This window comes from Phragmites australis, chromosome 12 (genome assembly GCF_958298935.1).
Source record: "Phragmites australis chromosome 12, lpPhrAust1.1, whole genome shotgun sequence".
NCBI lineage: Eukaryota > Viridiplantae > Streptophyta > Magnoliopsida > Poales > Poaceae > Phragmites > Phragmites australis.
In genome coordinates, this window is record NC_084932.1 from 24,309,680 (window position 1) to 24,332,940 (window position 23,261).

General features: G+C 42.5%; 1 protein-coding gene across 1 annotated transcript; it reads right to left on the bottom strand.

Annotated features, from left to right (window-relative positions):
• Window positions 1-531: 531 nt before the first annotated feature.
• Window positions 532-2,367, bottom strand: LOC133886922 (acetylserotonin O-methyltransferase 3-like). Its single transcript, XM_062326834.1, has 2 exons — window positions 1,516-2,367; window positions 532-1,063 (listed from the first exon to the last, which is right to left on the bottom strand). The coding sequence occupies exons 1-2, from the start codon at window positions 2,293-2,295 to the stop codon at window positions 764-766; spliced, it is 1,080 nt and encodes a 359-aa protein (XP_062182818.1). The 5' UTR covers window positions 2,296-2,367; the 3' UTR covers window positions 532-763.
• Window positions 2,368-23,261: the final 20,894 nt, after the last annotated feature.

A 23,261-nucleotide genomic window follows, 5' to 3' on the forward strand; every position in this document is an offset into this window, starting at 1 on the left:
CAGTCCAGCGTGGGTCTCATGTCATGCTTTAGTTTGCCATACCACTGCTCTCTCGAAGAGGTTAATAATAAAAACATTAGATTATCAGGGGCTAAAATTAAAAATATACCTTGGGCAAATCACATGTACACACAGGAATAATCATATGTGGCTCCATGCATGCCTCATCATCGTAAGTTAACCTACCCATTGGATTGCACATAAATGTCTTAGGTTTGCCTTAGATCTTCCTAGGCCAAATCCAGAGTCTAAATGTTTACCAGCATCTCAAACTTATGTACATTGATCAATTTCTAAATGTTTTATAAAGTAGAAATTTTTCCACGATTCAACAACTACAACATATATTTTTCTCACAAGGTGAAAAATTGGGATACCATGACATTCTCCTGAATAGGAATTAAACAATTTTTCGTAGTATAATAGGGAAAAAATGTGGAACATTTTGTGCCAGGTTCTCTTCCGAACGATCAAATTCATTTTTTTGGAACATCTCTGCCAAACGAATTTAATTAATTGCAACATTTATATAATTGTATTTATTAGCTTTATTAACTCCAAAGACAAGAAAGCTTGTCGATGAACTCGCACTTGTACAACACATCGAAATAGAAAATGGGGAAAAAATAAAACGGCAATTACATGCGCTCAAACGGGCTAGCTAGGTGGCTAGCAGAACCCTTAATTATTTAGCTGTAAAGATCACACCTCGAGTTATGTATCGCTGGAGCTAGCTCATCGTGTACGTGAATTTTGTCGTCGTTCAAGGGTAGACCTCAATTACCGAAATAGGGCCCATCACCGGCGTAATTTTGTAGTCGCTGAATCCAGCATCGGAGAAGATCTTCTTCCACTCGTGCTCCTCTCGCCCCACGCCGCTGATACACGTGAGGAACAAGCTATGCATCTCTTCGGTCTCGGCGACGTTCCTGTCACGCGGTCCGGACCCCAGCACCATCTCCGTGATTATCACCTTCCCTCCAGCATCTCTCGCAGGGATTGCATCCTTGCAACGCCTGAGGATCTTGACACAATCGTCCTCGCTCCAACAATGCAGGACATACTAGGAAAAGGAACACAAGAGCAAAAGATATTAGTTTTATCGATCTTAAGGAAAGCAGTGTATGGATGCATGCATGTTCACCATCACTTGCAGCAGGTACATATATGTTGGGAGACCACTCAGACCATACACATATTAACCACCAATCATTCAAAGGTTATTTAGATTTTTCTTGTGTAAATGAAACCATTAGATTTTCTATGAAAAATATATGTAGTAATATTCCATTTACAAATTCATATAAAGATAAAGGTCAAATGTGCATGTTGGAGAGTGTGTAATGTTCAAAACATTGCATTGTTGAACCAAGAGAGTATTATAATTTTCATTTTGTAAAAGCTAAATACATTAATTTGTATATATTAGTGTTCAAGATTTTTAAAGCCTGTTGCAGTTATTGTAAGGTGGCATCTACTTGAAAAATACACACTGACACACGTAGAAATATATACCTTGAGTAAAACAGCATCCGCTGGTGGAATAGACTCGAACATGTTGCCGGCGACGAACTGCACGCTGCCATCAGCTATCGGAGCGTCTGCGACGACGTGGGGGAGATCCATCACGGCGCACTTAATGTTCGGGAACGCCGTGGCGACGGCCTTCGCGAACGAGCCGTGGCCTCCGCCGACGTCAACCAGCGAGGTCAGGCCGCGGAAGACGTCGCCGTGGTCGCTAAGAACGGCCTCGATCAGGAGCTGGCTCTCGGCGAAGGCCGCGTCGTTCATCGTGTCGTCGTCCGCGTTCGCGGGGTCCCACCTGGAGCGGCCGTGCGTCAGCTCGAAGGGCGACTTCGGGGCGTCCGGCGCAGGCGCGGTCCTGAGCCACGCGGGCATGTCGAGGAACGGGGTCACGGAGACAGGGCCGGCCACAAAGCGCACGATGTTGGACAGGCCGCGCGGGCCGACGACGAGGCTGGACGCCGCGGTGAGCGTGTACACGACCTCGCCGTCCGCGGTGGTGGCGGCGCCGAACAGGCCCGACGTGGTTAGCAGCTTCAACAGGCACCGGAGGTCGGGGATCCTGGTCGCATGCACCCCCGTGTCGGCGGCGATGCAGGAGAGGGTGGCCGCACCGCCGCGGCGGTGGATGGCGTCGGGGATGCCAAGATCCACGACGCACTTGAGCGCCATCGGCTTGATGAAGCTGAACAAGTGGTGGTAAAGCAGGGCGAATGCTCCGACCATGTCCTCATGAGACCTCACTTCTTCGTTTTCATGGACGAGCGCCATTCTTACCTTACCTTACTGCAGAGCAGCCTGTCTATGTGTAACTGTGTATATACTGTGTAGTACTGCACTAATGCTAGCTCAGGTTGGCCTTGCCAGCCAATACAATACCTGGTATTTATAGACGATTTGTGATGGACTCTTTTTTTGTTTTATTCTGACATGGGCTACGTATGTACGGATTCTGGTGGTTGATAATATTGACTACGTATATATTGTACATGAATTTTGTTTTGCCTTTTCTATTCCTCAGTCGCCTAAAATTTAATTTTCTTATAATTTCTTGTGCTACACTACCGGATTTTGATACTTTGCCGTGTGCCCAGGGCACACGGCAAAGCGCTAAAAACACTCGGCAAAGTGTTTGCCGAGTGTAACACTCGGCATAACACTGTCGGCATACACAGTGCCGGCAAACAGCTGTTTGCCGAGTGTTTTATGTCGAGCACTCGGCAAACATATTCGCCGAGAGCCAAATACAACACTCGGCCAAAAAAACCAACCTAACGGCGCCAGTCCTTAACGGCCTATTTGCCGAGTGTCTAATGTATACACTCGGCAAATCACATCACGTTTGCCGAGTGTATTGGAGGGTACTCGGCAAAGGGAGTACAGAATAAAGCCGATATAGCACTCTTTGCCGAGTGTATACACTCGGCAAACTGGCATCCAAAATACCAGTTTAAACAGCCTGGTGACACGTGTCACGTTTGCCGAGTGTATACACTCGGCATATCCTTGTTTGCCGAGTGTTACACTCGGCAAACGTTTCTATACCAGACGGCCAATTAATCCATACCAGATTCAAAACTGTCGCTGCAATTCAAAACAATTTATATATATCTCACAGATTACCACATTCACATAAACATCACATAAACCGTTGCATAAACATCACATAAACCGTCGCATAAACATCACATAAACCGTCACATAAACATCGCAAGTGACACAAACATCACAAATTGTCGCGACAAGATAGCAAAATATAGTCCAAACAAAAAGAAAATGTTGCAGGCCGTAACAGACTCCACACTTGATTACCACCTTAACCTGCATCAATCAAGGAGCAGAAACACTAAGTAAGAAGTATGCATTTGAAAGTAAACAGAAATGGTAAGTATGGATATGGGGTTACAAAAGTAAGTTTTCAAAGTGAGGAGAACAAACCAAAGTGAGGTGGAGTACCAATGTGCGAACCTCCAGCTCCAGGCGTATTCGATCCCTCTGATGGATACTGCACAAAGGAGGAGATAGTTAGCACAACACTCTATGGTTGTAGGAATGGTAATAATGGTGATTACAAGGTTATAAACTAACTCACAGGAGTGTGTGGAGCCTGTGGAGCAAGTGGACGAGAAGGGGTTGGCATCGGTGGCGGAGTTTGGCCCATTGCAGCATAAAGGGGTGTCATCAGCGCATACCACTGGGATCGTTCTGCCGCCATCCTCTCCTCGAACGATCTCTCTAATTCGTGCCGGAGCCTCCTTTCTTCATCCAGCTGGGCCTACAGTATGTCATCGCAATCTCATCATCGTTCCAATGCAAAGCATGTACAGATCGTGGAGGATGAATGAAATAGAACTAACCTGGATTTCGTTCATCGCAATCCGTGTAGGCTCTGGGCGAGGACGTATACCCGGACCTGAGCTCGTGCTCTGAGCTCTAAGCTGAGAGAGAGAGGGAGTGGTGGCCGTATCGAGTGTGCCGTCGCCAATCCAGAACCGGCCATGTTTCTTGCCTCCTCCCGCCCTCATAACCACTTCCCCATCAAGATCATGCTCGCTCGGATCAAAGTCTGGGCCGTGGACCTCCTTTGCCATCGATGTGTATCCATCCAGGCGAGCCTTGACATTCTCGTTGCTGTACGCTGAGGCCGGGTCATTCGGGTCATATGCAACCCCGTGCATCGCCTTTGACTTATGGGCCAAAGCATAAGCCTTGAACTGGGAGAGAGGCTGACCATCATTTTTTGCCGACTGCAATAGAAAAGCAATAACATTCATAAAGGGGACACCTGCACAGAAATTAAGGAGAACTGAGCTTGGGAACAACAGATGCTATTGCATACCCATCTAGCAGCGAAACAAGTCAGGCTGAGGTTGCCTTGATGGTGTGGCGCGCCAGGCATCAACAATCGCCTTTCCCGGCAAGCATTGTGACTCTCCTCCCACTCGGGAGCACACCACTTCTCCACGATCACCGTCCAGCACGGAAGGTCTCCTGCGCACCACCCCGGAGGCACCTAAATAATCAAGTACATGATATATAAGAAGAAGAAATTAAGTGTTAGTAATCTAAGGAATAATAAGCTTTAATGTACTTTACCTGCAGGTACTGCTCCCGGGTCAGAGATATGGTCCTAGCGTCTTTTTTTGTCACCTTCGCTCCAAGGTGTTCCGCGTGAAATTTGATCACGGCTTGGACGCGCGCCTCGTAGTGCATATCCTTAACAAGCTTCTTGGCAGCTTTGTCGACGACAGCAGCTACCCTAGCCTCTAAGCCCGGCTCGCATCTAAAAAAATCCTGCATATAGACGCAACGGATCCAGTCATTAGTTAAATAATTTCCATGCGATTAGTATTGACTAATGTAGTGCGAAAGAAACTTACCCACAGCTCGGCCTTCACCCGCTCGGCTCTATTGGGAAACACCCTTCCCTCCCGGTCACGGGCGTCCGGCTCGACTGCATAGTGGGCCAATATTACAAGAAAATCATCACAAAAAGGGACACGAGATATTATAATAAAACTAATAAGGCTGAAAGAAAACATGCGAGGCCGTGAGATTGATTGGCCAAGTGGTAGGAGTAATATATAGCAGCCTAGCAAACACCTTGAGAACAAGTTAACAACAAGGATCAAGGGCCCTTATTCTAGAGTGGACACCAAGACCCCTGCCTTTCTACTATGGACATGTACCAGGGCATTCTCAAATGATCAAAGGGCAGATTAGTCATTTCTACTTAAATAAATTATGTCTAACCTGGGTTCAGGAAACAGGGATACCCGGGTCTTTATATAGAGGAAGCTGTGTTCTCACCTATCAATGGGAAGGTCTCCTTGCTGTGATGAGAAGGGCCTCAAGAAAGGCCCTTGGACCCCTGAAGAAGACCAGAAGCACGGCTATGGAAGCTGGAGAGCACTGCCTAAGCTTGCCGGTATGCAGCACACATCTCCCTTTCTGATTTCTTGCGAAATGTAGCTCATCTGATTTCTTCTTGCAGGGCTAAATAGGTGTGGCAAGAGCTGCAGGCTAAGATGGACTAACTACCTGAGGCCAGATATCAAGAGAGGAAAGTTCACCCAAGAGGAAGAACAAACAATCCTCCGGCTCAACTACTCTAACTAGAAAAATCTCTTGCATATGCCTGGCATCAACTAAGTGTATGTCAATCTAATCTTCAGAAAGTCATATTTAGCATGTAGTCCAATCTTTTTAGCATGTACCTTGCTGATTTGCAGGAGGTCGGAGGGGGGCGGCGCGGGCGGGGCGGCGCCAGGCGGCGTCGGGCGGCGGTGCGAGGCGGGGCGTTAGCGGAGGAGGGGGACCTGGCCGGCGCGGGTCGGCGCGGGGCGGAGCGGCCGGCGCGGAGCGGCGTCGGAGGGGGGCGGTGCGGGCAGGGCGGCGTCGGGCGGGGCGGCGCGAGGCGGGCGGCAGCAGCGGAGGGGGATCTGGGAGGAGGGGGAGGGCGGCGCTGGCGGCAGCGACGGATTGGGCCGCGGGAGGCGGCGGCGGCGGCCGGGGAGAAGGAATAAAAATCGGAGTAGATATGTCCCCGCGCGCGGCCGGGATGGGAAACCCTATATTCGTGAAATTGCCGAGTGTCTGGTTTTGCCGAGTGTCAAATATAGAACACTCGGCAAAGCGATTGTTTGCCGAGTGTAAACGCAAGAACACTCGGCAAACACCTGAATTTTTTTTTCTGCTACAAATGCACTTAATGAATTAAAAATAGCAAACGGACCCCAAAAAATACCAGATTTTAACATCGAATATGCTATGCTGTATGTTGAGTGTAGAAAAAGTTTCAAGGTCAAACGACGATTGAACCATCACTTCGGCTTCAAACCTGATCCGTTCCCTCTCGAAACAACGATTCTTCCTCGGAGATGCTTCAGTTTCTAAGCATCGTACGTGATAATTTTTGCGAAACCTTCTCAAATTTTTATCACAGCCTCTACGTATCATATTATGACGCTATGGCAAGTCTCATGTTTTTCAGACTTCGTTTGTTTTTTTTAGAATTAGAAAACCAATAAGCTACATGTTGGTGGTCGAGTGTTGCCGCCCAGATGTTTCAAATTTCTTTTCATTTCTTGGGTAAGGCCTAAAAATAGACTCAACAACATGAATATGATTTTTCTACCCATTTTTGTTCATTATTTCATGTGCTTGCAGATCAAATTTGACTTATATCCATTAAAAGCCAGGAAATGCACTTAATGAATTAAAAATAGTAAACAGACCCAGAAAAATGCCAAAGTTTAACATGGAATATTCTATGTTGTATGTTAAGTGTAGAAAAAGTTTCAAGGTCAAACGATGATTCAACCGTCACTTTGGCTTCAAACCTGATCCGTTCCCTCTCGAAATCACGATTCTTTTTCGTAGATGTTTCGGTTTCTAAGCATCGTACGTGACAGCTTTTGCTTCTTCCACTTGGCAAGTATTGAAAATTCCTTCTTTGTCTGGATGACAGCTGGAATGATAATATATAGCAGAGAAATTCCTTTTTTAAGGCAAGCAAGAAGAATTGTCATTCTCCTTTGTTTGTGAGCTCAGCTCTTCACACGGTAGCATCTTTGACACATGTTTAGAGCACAACTGATTCCAAGGGCCGCTCCCAGGAGTCCACATCTGCTGCATCTCAATCTTGAAGCACGACTGAATTCTAACTCCAAGTTCATAACAATATCATCCTTAAACCATACTGCAGTAGTACCGGAATCGATGTGTGGCGGCCCTTGGTCGGTTGTTATTACGAGAAAGAAAAGAGAACAAAAGGAAACCAAAAAGAAAATAAAGAAAAAAAAATAGTTTGCCGAGTGCCTAATATCGGGCACTCGGCAAACATACATGTTTGCCGAGTGTCCGTTAGACGACACTCGGCAAAGTGGAGACTCGCCGTCAGACGCCGAACGGAGGGACACGTGCCACGTTTTTTGCCGAGTGTCCTAATTCGCCGAGTGTTTTTTCTCTTTTTGCCGAGTGCTATTGTTTGCCGAGTGTTTTTTTATAAATTTACCGAGTGCCTTATTGTTTGCCGAGTGCTTTCGTTGGGAACTCAGCGTAGGTTGCTGTTTGCCGAGTACCCGATATAATGCACTCGGCATACACGTAGGCACTCGGCATAGGCCTCGTTTCCGGTGGTGCTAGAGCCACCTAAGTCTGCATGACGCATATAGACGTGGAGCTTAAACTTATAGTGCTAAGCAGTGTGTAACTCAGTAAAGTTTTACTGCGGACTTTTTTCTTTAGTTTGTTTCTATATTTGTAGTGTTTCACCAAGATGTGTAATTTATTGTACATATTTAAATTGCTTTATCACCAAAACACCAATTCACAGTCCTCTATCACTGCCGGTTCTTTAAAAATTGACAGTAAAAATATATCATTGTAGGTTCATATCAACAACCGTGGTTTTTGACATGAACCAATAGTGATGCTTAAGTTGGTTCATGTTGAAGCAGAGGAAAACAAGCGCCGGCTTGCATGTTTTTAGTAAGATATATATTGGTAAATTCATAAAGTATTAATACGGAGTTTAAAAAAATTATATAAGAATAGTAGATCTCGACGAGATCTATAAATTTTTAGTCGTCAACTTTTTCATTTGAGTCATGGACATCAACCATTCAAGACTTACCAGCTGGTCAGAATTGACGGGGCCATTAAGGATGTGATATGGAAAATACAGAAGAAACAACCTATAGTTCATGCAGCCACATAATAGATTGTCGAGCCAGGCATAATAAAGTGAGAGAAAAGCTTGGGACAAACTAATCTATGCATAGTTTGTTACATCTATATCGTCCACAGATGTTACAAAATTCAACGACCAATTTTATGTAAGCTGTTAAGTTAGAGCTGCACTCACAAAACTAATCAGCTATATATTAGAAATAACAATATCGGTGTGCATGATTTAATATCCACTAGGGTTATTAACATGCTATGTAAAACACTATATATGTGTAGATATCTAATTTGCTTCATGTTCTCTTTGTATGGGCCTGTGGCCTTTTCTGGACCAGAACCTTAGTTTGGACCATCTGCCACACGTTGTTTTTGACGTGAGCGAAGCGGACTGCCGCAAACATTGGTCTAGACCACATGTCACCCAGCGATATTTTGGAACTTTGATACTTCGTTCTAACCTGTTGCCCGCTAGGGTTGATCTCAGTATCGAGCATAGCGATTGACATGGATCAATCCATTGATCCATTTTAGATCAAATTAATTAACTAACTAGATAATATGAAATTAAAAATATGTTTAGTTAGTAATTAAGTTGAACTAGAATGAACCATGCCCATCCCTAATCGAGCATTGTGTGCATCGGTGAAAAAATATGTACATGTGCGCGTGTTGAATGAATCAGTAAGTTACCTGTTATCTGTAGACCTAGGAACATTTGATTACTTTCTTTTTTGATTACACTCACACTACATTCCATGAACAAGTACATCCTCTATTACATGCTTATATAATCAGTACCATATAGGACCTATTTTTTTTAATGTTAAAGGTGCTTGCATGTATATAAATAAGTGAATCGAATTTAAACTTAGTTGGGTGAAGTTGAACACCTACGATTACTCCGTCCCATCGAGAGGTAGTCATCAACTTGTGATCGGTTTCCTTATATGTACATGAGATCGAGTGTGGTGTTGTCAAATACTTTTGTCGGATAGATCACGATATAATCAAGTAAACGATCATAAATATATGCTGATTTCAGATTACAGCCCAAATCAAGCAAATGATCATATATGCTGATTTCAGAATACGGACCAGGCGGCCAGGGACTTTCTTATTGCTAGGTATGGTATTGGCACAAGATTGAGTCAGCTGCACGGGGTTAAATTTGCTGGCGCTTTGAATAATATTGAACGCGTTGAATATATATATATATATATATATATATATATATATATATATATATATATGTAAAAGGTTACCTGATTGGAGGACGCATGCCAGTCAAGCAAAGTAGATAGTGTCAATCCTCTCCATATTTACCCAGTCAACTGTCTGTAATATGCCAATTCCAGTCTTTCTTTTCTTGAAAACTATGTCCCATGACAACCGTGGACGACTTTCATGACTTTGTCCAAAGCTGTCATGAACCATGTCAGTTAACACACACGTGACAAAGAACAGAAAGCCAAATTAAATGCCAAGGCCACCAACAACGAAGATGTCGCGAACAACACAGCCCACTGGACACTACAAGCCACAGATATCAATGTCAGATATTAATATACAAGATAGATCGATTGCCGAATTAAGCTATAATAAAGCGAGAGAAAAGCTTGGGACAAACGAAACTATGTGTGATTTGTTACATTTATACCATCCATAGATGTTACAATATTCAATGACAAATTCTGCGTAAGCTATCAAAGTTAGAGCTGCACTCACAGAACTAACAAGCTATATCTTGGATACTTCGTTCTAACCTCGTATTACATTTCTAAAAATGGGTAGGACATTCAAATGAATCAACATGTTACCCGTGATCCGGAGAGCTAGCTAGCAACATTTGATTACTTCGTTTTTGCGATTACCCTCGTTTTACATTTCATAAACAAGTACATCGATCCTCTATTACATGCTTGTACAGTCAGTACCATATAGGATATATTTATTTTTAATATTAAAGGCTCTCGTATGTATATAAAAAAGTGGGCATCGGATTTAAACATAGTTGGGTGAAGTCGAACTCCCACAACTACTCCATCCTATCAAGGGACAGTCATCAACATATGATCAGTTTTCTTATATATACATGAGAGTGTGGTGTTGCTAAATACTTTTTGTCTGATACATCATGATATAATCAAGCATCACACCAAAAATATGACTCATTAAGAGAAAAATAAGAAAAACAAATTTCAATATATATATAGTAGTTTACTCTTTGCTTTCTTTTTTCCCAGGGTATTATCTGATTTTCGTGTTCAGAAGAATTTGTCTTTAGTACTCCCTCCGTTTTTCAATAATTGTCATTTTTGACTCAAGTCAAAGTTTGCAAATATTTGACATTCCACGCTTCCTAATGCTAGTTTTCCTATTTTGCCCTTGAAAACCCCAACCAACAACTCTGTGGGCCAAGTGTGTAGAAAATTCTACTGCATGTCCTTTTCAGCTGCACATTCCTAGCCACAATTTTTTTTGGTAGTGCCTGGCATCTTACTCATATTCTCCCACGCACCCATCTTGTTCTTTGGTAAAGAAAAAAACGGAACGAATTGAGTATCTCGTCCGTCACCCATCGTGCCAAGAACCTATCTCGCCGCAAGACGCGCACAGTAGCCTGCCACCCCAAACGCCAGTAAGGCCACCATGTACCAGGCTGAGCTACGACGGCTGTGTGAATCCATCACGAGTGTCATCCTGCTTGTGATTGCCATTGATGTGTACATGCAAGCTTTAGACATGCAATGAGAAAGCTAGTTTTTCAGAGAAACTTATGCGCATACTGAGCACATCCGAAGCTCTGATTAACATGCTCAGCTCTGATTAACATTACATTAACCAACATACAGAGAACAGTGCACACTCACATAGACCAAGTTACTTCTCTCTGCATTTATATGGACCTAAAGATTTATCTATACATATTTACATGGATCAAAAGACCCCTGCTTACAGATATTCCAACAGCAGCCACCGTCAAGCAAAATACCGACATCTAACCATCAGATGGGACATAAAACATTTACATAGACCAAGTGACTTTTCCCTCTGCATCTATATGGACTAAAAGACTTATCTATACATATTTACATGGATCAAAAGACTCCTGCTCGCAACTATTCCAACAGAAGACACCGTCAAGCAAAATACCAACATCTTAACATCAGATAGGCCAAAAGATATTACTTAAGTCTTACTCTATAATATAGATGAACAAAAGCAACCCATCAAATCATTCATCGATCTGCCTGCATACTTCCTGAACCAAATTGGGATCACACTTCATTTGGGCTGGAAGTTTGCTTTCTCTTTCTTTCGAAGCTTTGTTAACATGAGGCATCTTATAATTGTTACCTCCCCCTGCTTTCATCGTCTCTATCATGGCAAGCTGCAATGATGAGAACATTCGATTTGATAATATTGGTGAATACTCTTGGAATGCTTTCTGAACAGCGGCAACAAGATCCGGCACTACTCTAGATGTCGCCTTATATTGAATGGACTGAATAGAAGCAAAGAAACCCAAGTCAAGTATATTGAAGTCTGGAGAGTTTGGCGGTTGACAAATCAGTTGAATATTTAATCCAAGTTGTTGTGCAGCTTCGCATAATAAAGGGTCATAAGGGTCGACGTGAGGCCGGGCATTATCTTGTTGGATGAATATTGGTTTCTTGATATCTTCACATGGCCACTTTTCTTGAATTGTAGGAAGAACCTTCTCAATCAAAAAGGATCGCATTACCTCTTTCGTGATAGACATAATGGGCTTCATCTCCAAGGTCCCCGCAACCCGATTTCTACTAGTCCTTTTTGCTGGAACATAAGTTACTAGAGGAAAACACCCAATTTTGCCATCAAAAATGCAATTTCCATCATTATCGAATCTTGGACGAGCAATAGCACATAAGAACATTACCTTTGGTATGAAATTCTTGCTTGTGCATGTTCGAAGAGGCTCCTCTTCACCCGGAACAACATAATATCTTTCAACCTTCCTTGTTAGATAAAACCATTTTTCATCTATATAGACAATGTCAGAGAAATCCTTGAACATTGGGTCCCTATGAATACTAGATGGATCAAGCATGGAAATACACCACTTCAGTCTTTCTTTCTTGTGCTGCTCCTTCAACAACGGCTTTATGATGTTTGAGTGTCGCTTTATCTTCCCTAGCTTCTTAAGTTTCCAAAGTTTGAATTTGCTGACATTCAAATGTCTTGACAGATCAGCCAATGTGGTCCTCTTGGACAAAGGGATATGACGCAGCAAGCTTAGATCAATCGGAACTTCCTTACGACCACAATTTGACCTCTTTGTAGTTACATTGATGTTTTCACCCTTTTTGAGACATTGACGTCCACGTTGCCAAATGCGCCAAACTGTTCGGGGACTAACAGAGAATGATGCTGCAACCTCTGCCACAAGCTCATGTGTTACCTTCCCTTTAGTACATCTCAAAAAAAGAGCTTTAAACACTTCTTTCTGTTTATCATTACTGAGTTCCTTCTTGCAAGAGTACTGAATAGCATTACCTGAAGAAACGATCAAAACGAAAACTGATAAGAAAAAGACAGAGTGCAATACGAATATATGAAGTAGGGGGGCTGCAATTAAAAGGAAACTAATTGTGCCGAGGAAGAAATTAAAATGAAACTACAGTTACAGCAATAGTTGACAATTAACTTTTGCAAAACATGGTGCCCTCGATATCATACAGTTCATAATTTTAGCCATCAGTTTAGTACTTGAACGGCCATACAGAAACATCAATAGCCACGATTTTGCATATCATAGTTGGAATAAAAAATGCTAGAGATTTGTAGATGCCAAATTGGTGCAGTTCACTAATTTATATGGATGATAGCATTCGACACTTGACAAGAGATATCAGGCAATCAGAGATCTACAACACCCAATCGCCTACTCTCTGCTGTGCGTGATGCGAGGCAAGCGGCTGCTACAACCTAGGCGCGCAGGGACAAGGTCCAAGAGTGGACGCGGAGCCGGCAGGCCGTCGCAGCCCTGGAGCGTAGGAGCAAGGTCTAATTATGGACGCGAGGCCGGCCGGCCGCCGCAGCCTACACGCGAGGTGCAAGATCCAAATGTGTAAGCGTAGACTAAGTGTGGAAAGCAGATCTTACCACTGGAAGGTGCCGATCCTTGATCGGAATGGCCTATCTCTATGTCTTGGACTGGAACAATATTCAGATCAATGTCTCTCAGAACTTCTTGCTGCGGAACAAGATTCAAGTTGAACTCCCGCAAAACCCATCGATTAGCATAATCTTGACTGGGAGAATCGACTAAGAAGTCCTCACTCCTTTCTTGCCCCTCGTGGTGTTCTTTAGGATACTGGTTCAAGTCTAACAACGCCATAGTTGAGAAGAGAAGTTTGGGAAGTCTTTTGTTCCCTAGAGAAGAGAAGGGGGAAACTGGAAAACGAGCATCAAAACAGATGTTAGCCCGCTTCTTTTGAAATTTGGATAGCCCGCCAGAATTGTGAACAGTATAGAAACCAGAGTACTATATTCTACCATGTGTCTTGCAAGTGTGCTGATAACAAGGGCAATTTGGTCACAAATTTTTACCCAAATGATTGCCTAGTTTTACGTGCTTAGTCAAAAATGCCAAGTATTGAAAAACGGAGGGAGTATTTCTCTATGTACAGATCGAATTCAGATTTGATGTGCTGTCACATGATTGAAATGATTTGTGTCGGCGCTACGAAACTATGTAACAAAATTGTTACCGTACAATTTGAGGAACGAAGCACGGAAGAGCTCTATGTGCGGGAAGCCCATGGTCAGAGCCTTCCGTACCCCTACCTCAAATTTTTTGTCAAAGAAGACTGGCCCTTGTTGACTGGAAAAAACTGGCATCGAAAGTAGTATAGAGCAGTCCTGTTTGAATGAAAAAACTTGGATGAAGTAGACTAGTCCTGTATGGATGGAAAAGTCTACCTGCGTAAGCTAGGCTGGCGAGCTGATGTCCACTCTGGCTAGTCGACAAACCCTGCCCCTGAATACGGTGGGTATCAAGTATCAAATATCAATGTGCTACTGGTAAATCCATCCATTTATCACGAAAAAATGATGATAATGACACATTGATATGTATATTACACACTGGCTTCGTTGGCTGAATCTGATGTCATGGTAGTTTTGCGAACAGGCAAGATGGTTCAGCTTACCGACCGGAGCTTGGACCGGTCGAAATTTCAAAAGTATTCGGACAAAATTTATTTGAAAAAATTTGAAATTTAGGGAAAAATCATGATTTTAGCCACTCGGTAACCGGTCGAATTGGACCGGTTACCGAGCGGTTTTTGCGATTTATCGAGCGGTTTTCTCAAATTTTCCGCATTGTCAGTAACCACTCGGTTTTCTCGATTTATCAAGCGGTTTTCTCGATTTTTAGTGTAGTTCAACAAAAATCCCAAAAATTATCTCAATCTTGTAAAATCAATAACTAATTCATCTGAGCTTCAAATAAAGTGAAATAAATTTTGTTGATTTCCTTGTAACATGATCTACATGATAAAAGTATTTATACTTATAAAAAAGTTCAAAATTTTCTGTGAGAAAATGTATTTGTTAAACCAAGTTAAATGCATAGTTTACTCTTTTCTAATCCAAAAATCATGAAACTAATTTTGTTAGTCTTCTTATATGATCCTATGCCTTTTAAAAATATATAAACTCATGAATTAGTTATTGTAACATGCAAGATTGTGTAAATATGTTGCGACTAGATTAATTCATAACTGACCCATCACACCTCAAAAATTAGTGAAACTGCTTTTATTAGTTTATTTATACTATGATTTATGTAGGAAAAATAATAGTAGACATGAAAAAGTTAATTACAGTGTTGTTTCTTAACATATTCACTTTATGCTTGTGAACTTTGTAAAAATTATAGAGAAATTAATAAGACTCTAAATAAAGTGAAATCAATTTTAAACATCCTCTTAAGATACATTCTACACAAGAAAAATATGTGTTTGCATCTTAAATTTTCCTTAACATGAGTTAATAATTGAGCCGCACGCTTCAATTTTTTTCATTTTTTTAAAAACCTCCTCCCTATTTGATGCAAACGACATTATTTTTGAAAATTTTAAGATTTTTTTTGAATTTTTTGAAATCTTTTTTATTTTTTCGAATTTTTTGAATTCTAATTTGATTACCGTTCGGTTTCTGAAACCGAGCCGGACCGAGATGACCGGTTATCGCGATATTTGCTCGGTTACCGTCGGGTTTTTAACATTGACAGGCAATAACGCATTCAATCTGGAAGCAAAGTCTGGGAAGAACTGTACAATGAACATCATGTGAAAGAACCATTCTGTACTTGTTTTTTAATTTCCAGCCATACTCCATTTCAAGCAAAGATTAACGTAAACAACAAGTTACCATTTTCTGTAGGACGGATTACGCGTAAAATATGTAATCAGAGGGAGGTGAATGATTGCGGAGGCCAAATGTAAATTTTAATTCAGCTTAATCAAATATTTAATTTAATATCATAATAAGTTCGAGATAGACCGCTATCACGTCACTAAAAATGATGTACAAATAGATTCGACAATCTGATTGTCCTAAAATTTTAATAGTAGAACCTAGACAATATTACAAATTTTTTACAAGTATAAGTCAATTGGATATCTGGATCAAGAGTTATAATTTTCACAAATAGACTGTAACAGATAGTGATGAAAATAGATTAAACCCTAAATTCGTGATTATGAAACATTACAAAAAGTAACCAACCAAAATTTTCAGAAGTTGCCTAGATGCTCTAGGAAGATTTTGGATGGATCAAATTAAAAAAAAAATTGCATTTGCCGAAGGATCCATCAAAAAATAACACCAAACGACAAAAACAAAAAGTGCAGAGAAGGAACCAAATTACCAACTCCTCAACTTACATAATTTGATTATCATTGCATGGATGAGCTCATAAGATGCATCTCCAAAGATATACATTCAAATATCCTTGAAATCTAGCCACAATATGTTGGTGTCATTATGGAAATCTTCATCTTTGTAGTCAGCACCGATCATTTCTCTACCCTTGCTCGACTCCGTCATGTACCACTGATGGAATTTCTGTAATTGATAGGATGGGTTGACCATCAGATCTGGTTTGACCAGCGGTGTGCCCAACTTAAACAACTATCTAAACTCTGCAGTGTCAACCAGGGGTCCTGGATAATTTGGTGTTCTGTAAGTCCGGTTTCAGTAAGAAACTGTTAGATCATGACGTCCTTCAGGTAAGACTTCTCCCTGATGCGCTCATAGTCTAATTTAGGCTTTTCATTCGATGCCCCCGTCTATTTTGGTTCTCCATGGATATGAAAAACCTCTATGCTGAAGGATTGGCTAGATCCTTCTTCAGAGACTGAGCCTGCTTGAAGGGTGCAGTTATGCTAGTGTTCACTATCCACCTCAATTCCTTAGGACTTTGTTCTGACTACTGAGGTGGTGCCGGCATCTTAGGTGGTGCCCGCTTCTAAGATGAAAGTGATTCCTTAGATGAAATTAACTTCTTAGATGATGCAGGAGCTAGCCGCGAAGGACTCGGACTGCTAAGTGGTGCAGATGCTGGTGACGGAGGACTCAAACCACTTGTTGGTGGAGGTGTTGGCGGCAAAGGAGTTGGAGATCTTCTACGTGAAGGTGACTCAGGGGTCAGGGATCTTTTAGGTGAAGGGAGGTATCCATGTGAGTCCATCTCCTCTTCTTCATTGTCTCTGTTTTTGCCAAACAATATGTAACACTTTTGCAACATGATGAAATTACCAATGTTTGCCCCCAGTTTCTTCTTCCCTATCATTCTGGGGATATCCATGTCCATTTTGCGGTACCCAGGTAATATGCTATCCACTTGGACCTAGGCATATCCCCACGGTATCGGGTGATTGTTGAACTAAGCCCCGGCTTCCATGAGCCAAGTCAAGCACAAAGCCACCTTGGTGGTAACATTCATAGTGGGCACGCCAAGCTTGCACTATGTGGTTTCTTTGATATCATCCAGGGGATAATGACATAATTTGTCTTCGATAATTCCCATGGACGTGCAGCTACTCCAACAAGCACCAGGGCTGTGGAAAACTACAACATTGCCTTGTACTTGCTGTTGGCCGATGGCTTCTTGTACAGCTTGCCGTATAAGGGCTACCTTTGTCTATCTCTCTTGTTGGAGTTCTTTTTGTACAAGAGTCAAGATATATTGCATTTCTTGTTTACTTCGCTTCCGACTCCTATAACTCTTAGAGTCTTTTTGGAAGGAGTCTTTCCAAGGCCTCAAACCTTGGCCTTGCGTGCGGCCATGGTGCTCCTTATCTCCTAGTGCCAAGGTTAGCTCGTCCTTCTCACTATCTGCCTTGAAAGAGCCTTGGGATCTCTAGTCGTGGTCATCCACAATACTTTGCGTCACCTCTTGATCTTTTTCATTTTTGAAGCATAGGTTGCCTTTATCCAAAAGATTCACCCCCCTTGCGTACAAATAGTGTTTCATCATGGAATCCACAGAGCCGTCACAGGTGTAACACCGTTGTGGGCTAGTTCTTCTTCCTTCTTCTCCCAGTCAGATAATTTCTTCATGTAACCGTGCTTGCCTAGTCTATGATGGTAAATGTTCAAACCGTAGTTGGCCTTGTTTGCCTCACTTTGCTTAATTGCTTGCTCCGACTGCTTGTATTGCACGAATTCATTCTAATAATCTTGCTGGAGATGGTAGACTGCATGTTATTGTACAGGAGGTTATGTCCAACTATCAAAAATATTGTAGAGGAGATGCAAACAAAGATCTGACGGGGGTGGGGTGTCGCATACCTAGAGGGTGGCGACGCGGGCACAGGGAGCGGAGCAGGTAGATGAGGAGCACCAGAGATAAGGAGGAAGGGGGCTGGATCTTAGGGATGCTGGAGAGGGGGTGGGAGGATAAGCTTTCGTGGGTTGGAGAAGGTTCTGGGCCAACGCGTGGGGAGATGCGCGAAGCGGGACTCTCGGTAATATTGGAACTGTCTGAACTATCTACGTACAGTGAACGCGTGGGGAGATGAAAGCAGGACGCTTTGTTGTTTTGGAACTGTCTGAACTACGTTATTTGTATAGACGGTCATATTGTGGAGCCGTTTGTATTAATAGTACACACGGTTCTAAAATGCGAACCGTCCGTACTAAAACGTCCCACTTCGTGAAAATTATACTCGTTATTTTTCAGACGGTTCTAGTTTGGAACCGTCTGTGGTACCCTTTGCACAGACGACTCCGAATAGACTTCTGTACAGAGGCATCCTACGAAATCATTTCTGTAGTAGTGGTACTAACTACACAACTCACTGGACTATTTACTACTAACTACACAATTCAGGGACTCTTTTGTTCTAACACTACTGCAGATACCCTCATCAATGTTGGTTCAAAATCGCCATCAGTGGCGGGTTTTGAACCTATACTGATTACTCAGAACTGATAATCACAGACTATCAGTGCTGGGTATGAAACCGGGACTGAAAATCATTATCAGTGCCTGTTTGTTTTTACCAACCGGCACTGATAGGTATTTCCCGCCCTTTTCAAAATGTGGTGGTTGCCGCCAATACCGTGGCATTTTAAAATTTTGGCCGTTGCCGGTAATAGTATACGGTATAGTTATAGACACACACATATAAATTTAATTTACGAGACGTCAAGTCAGCATATATACACAAGCATATATAAATTTTATTTCTAAAACATCTAGTTTCGTCACAGTATATATACACCGCATACATGTGAGGTTTCATTACAACAATCGAAAAGAGTTTAAGGTTTCTTGCTAATCAAAGATTCTGAACTCTACTTTTTCTTGTTGGATGAAGGTAACGAGATAGAGGAGCCAAATTCATGGAACTCGCCAATTGGACTGATGACTTGGTCATTGATGAATCTGACAAGTTGTTCTTGAAAGTGCATTGATTTCAATGGTCATGAGTCGATCTCTGGACAGCACGAGAAGCTGCAATTTCAAGAATTGAAGAAATTAATCCTTATGAACATGTGTTGGATCTAAAAATTAGTCATCAAGATGTATGTCGCATACCTCAGCATCGACCACCTAGTATGACGCGCCTCCGTTGAATCCATGCATGAATTCCATTACATAAAAACCACATAAATTATTACCCGAGCCTTACTTCCTACAAGAAAAGTCATGTCGGATAATCCATTCTTTCGCGAATGGCTGGTGCCTAACACTCTTCTTGATGTATTGTAGGTACACTATGCATTTGTGTGATTATTACCATAAGTAGATTTAGATTCAATCAAATCAAATATTACAAGAGCAATAACGAACTGGTCGGGTTTTACCTTTGTAGCAAGTCAATGATGGGTTGGTAGGTTTATTTTGGATTATTTTGTGAGTCGAAGACAATGATCTTGCTAATGTCTGGCTGGATGACAAGGAGGATCCAGTGATAACTGCACATAGGTCACCATAGGTTAGTTGGTCCTAATTTCTAACTATGTATTGCTCAAAAAGAGTAGAATATTCATGGAGGAAAACACATACCCAAAGTGGTAGGGCAAAAGTAAGTATTTCTTAAATGTAGCTCCAGAATACACTTCAATGCATAGTCCTCGGATCCTTTTGGATCGGATTATATCATTGTCGGGTTTACATGATGTGGGTTGATGAATCTCACATGGTCGATGCCCTTTGTCCTGCATCTTTGTACCTCCATTCTACATAAGGAATAAGTTAAGACATTCAATCAAATGGTACATGAATATATGCTATGATTATACGTATATGACACTTACAGTCCAACTACTCAAGATATACACGTCGAGGGCATCTTGATGGTAGAGTCGATACATTTCCTCAAATAATATATAAATAGAGCCGTCCACGTGGAGGAAGTCTCGATCCTTGTATCTAGCCTCGAACATTTCTCTACCATCCCGCGACTCCTTCATGTACAACGCATGGAATTTCCGAAGTTGATATGTCAGTTTGTCCCACACGTTTGGCACGGCCAAGAGTTCGCCCAACTTAAATTGCCATCTCTCGGCTAGTTTTGGTGCTAGGGACTCATCTAGAAATTGCTCTTTTGTCATTTTAGCATCTTCAAGAAATCTTTCTAAATTTTGTTCTTGTCGTATCTGTTCGATAGAAGACTCCTTCAAGTATTTCTTGTTTTTGATGTGCGTGTAGTCTAATTTACTCTGACGCTCAATAGTTTTGGCCATCTTTAAGAAAAACTTCTGTGTTTCTACATGAATTGGTATGTTCTTCTCAGGCTCTAGCTTTTGAAAGAATTTCTTGACACTGGCGTCCATTATCTTTCTGGTTTCCTCTGGTGTTTGTTCATAAGGCTACTTCTGAGGTGATGCCACCTTCTTAGGTGCCCTTTGCTTCTGGGATGAAGCCGACTTCTGAGATGAACTCAAATTCTTAGACTGTGTAGCTATTGTCAACTTCGAAGGGGGAGGAGTTGCCTCTCTTGGTGGTGGTGGTGCTTAGTTTGGAGGTGGAGGAGTTGGCTCTCATGGTGGCACTGGTGCTAACTTCTGATGGGGAGGAGTTGGCTCCCATGGTGGCAACTTGCGTAAGGGATGAGCTGGCTCTCTTCTGGTAGATGGTGGCGGCAGCAGCGATTGTGGAGGAGTTGGCTCTCTTCTTTGTTACGGGTTACTTGTTCTTCCATCTCTTCCCACTCCTCGTATTTCCTCACGTTCTGTGGGGGTACACGTTCTTGTGGGAGTTGGCCTTGTTTACCTCACGTAGTCATTGTGGTTCATCTGACCACCTGTACTCTATGAAATCATTCCAAAATGGTTCCATTGTCGGATAATCATCCTATTTTGGTGTCCAACACACCAAGTAATAATTTCTCCACAGCTTACGCTTGAAAGTCTTGAACGCGATGGCCATTGTTGATAGGGCACGACGCTTCGTTTTGTCCGTGTTGCATCCTTCAGGGTACTCAAACTTTGCCATCAACTTACCCCACATAAGATCCTTGATGTTATCGGGAACCACCCACATGTCATCTCTTCTACGTCTCCAACCTCTGTATGTGATTGCAACATAGTCCCTCACTAGACACCCGATTGTTGTTTTAAACGGCCCCAGAACAACTTTAGGTCTCATGAGCTCCCCGACTGAATTAACCTCCGTGATGATGAAACGTTCCTCGGGCATCCTGCTGGGACCACGTCCACTCCTCTCTTCTCCTGTCATCTCTTCACCCTCTGGAGCATTAGCATCAAGATCAATCTGACCCTCTGGAGCACCATCTTCGGCCTTGCCCTGCGTAGCCTCAGCGACTGTCTCCAACACAAATTGATCCATGTTCTAGTACGCACTCGGGCTACCGCCTCCCGTCTGGTCCAGCTCCATGTTTGCAGGCTCATCTTGTACCGAGGCTGAAGTAGGATCTGAGGAGGGGCCTTGTATAGGAGGGGGGACGGAAAGGGGCCGTGCACAGCGGTTGGATTTTGTACGTGCCATTCCTACATAAAACTTTTAGACACAAAAAGCACTTGATTTAGACTTAAAATTAATGAGATATGTAATCAAATTATGGTCACAATATATGCATTGATTCAAATTTAGAAAATGTCCAAGTAAAAATAGCTCATGACATATAAAGATGCTAGATATCAAACAATCATGCTAACATGTCTCATAAGTAAAAACATAATATGCACAATGCTACATATAATAGAGACATTGGCGATTTGAATCATTGCTACACATAATATGTACACAACTTCAGCTTACACAATATGAACTAATTTAGCGAAGCAAACAGCAACTATATAGCCACAAAAAAATTTCAAGTTCACATTCAATTTGTTCTTAGAGATATATCAAGCATTGTTCAACTCCCCACCTCTCTTCAGCTATTCTGAGTTTCTGAATGCAAGTGTTCTTCACTTACAGAACTGAATGCAAGTGTTCTTCACTTTCTGAGCACCAACACTGCAATGTACAAATATAAAAATCAGGAAGGTCCACAAATATTCTCAAATGAAAGAACAAAAAAATAATCATCAAATTTTTCTTTGTAGAATAGAAATAGAGGCGTCCACGTGGAGGAAGTCTCCATCCTTGTATCTGGCCTCAAACATTTCTCTACCATCAGACGACTCATCTATCTCATCTTCAAAAACTATGTAGCGCTTGGGCCACAGAACGAAGCCACCCACATTTGATCCGAGCCTCTTGGAACATGTCTCTCCGGGGTAATCCATATCAATCTTATGGTACAGCCTTCGCACAAAGTCCATGTGGACCTTGGCATATCTCTGTGTTATAGATCGCTGAAGAGAGCTCCTTCCACGCATTGGTCAACCTGCCCCATAGCCACCATGGTGGTAATGTTCAAGCTGGGCACGATAAGTTTGCACACTTTGCTTTCTGTGATGTCACCATGGGATAACGGGCCGATTCTTCTTCTGCAAACTCCGTGGATGCATAGCTGCTCCGTCGACTACCAGAGCTCACAACATTTTCTTCGCCTTGCTGTTACATGTTTCCTTGTTGAAGTGCTTGTTTGATTTTTGCGTCTATCATATGACGCTCTTGTACAAGTTCTTGTCATACTAAAGCCAGCAGCTTTTCCAGTTCTTCTCTCCTCCTCTTTCGACTCCTGTAACTTTCGGTGACTTCTGAGAATCCCTCTTTCCAAGGCACCACACCCTTGCCTCTGGTGCGACCTAGGTGCTCCTTTGTTTCCAGTGCCAAGGTTAGCTGGTCTTTCTCCCTTTCTGGCCTAAAAGAGCCTTAGGAAGACTGGGTGTGGGCCTCTGTAGTTCTTTGCATCACTTCCTATTCTTTGTCGCTTTTGAAGATTAAGCTACCACATACCGACAAAGTCACCCCTCTCGCGTACAGATAGTGCTTTGCTCGTTCAATCCAGCTAGCCATCTAAGGTGTGCCACCACTGCGGGTTACTTGTTCTTCCATCTCTTCCCACTCGTCGTATTTCCCCACGTTCTGTGGGGGTACACGTTCTTATGGGAGTTGACCTTGTTTACCTCAC

What these genes read in the sequence shown, in the direction of transcription:
- LOC133886922 (XM_062326834.1), bottom strand. Translation starts at nt 2,295, where the DNA reads ATGGCGCTCGTCCATGAAAACGAAGAAGTGAGGTCTCATGAGGACATG. An exon ending in CGGATGCTGTTTTACTCAAG is followed by an intron (nt 1,064 to 1,515) that starts GTATATATTTCT and finishes TCCTTTTCCTAG; the next exon opens with TATGTCCTGCATTGTTGGAG.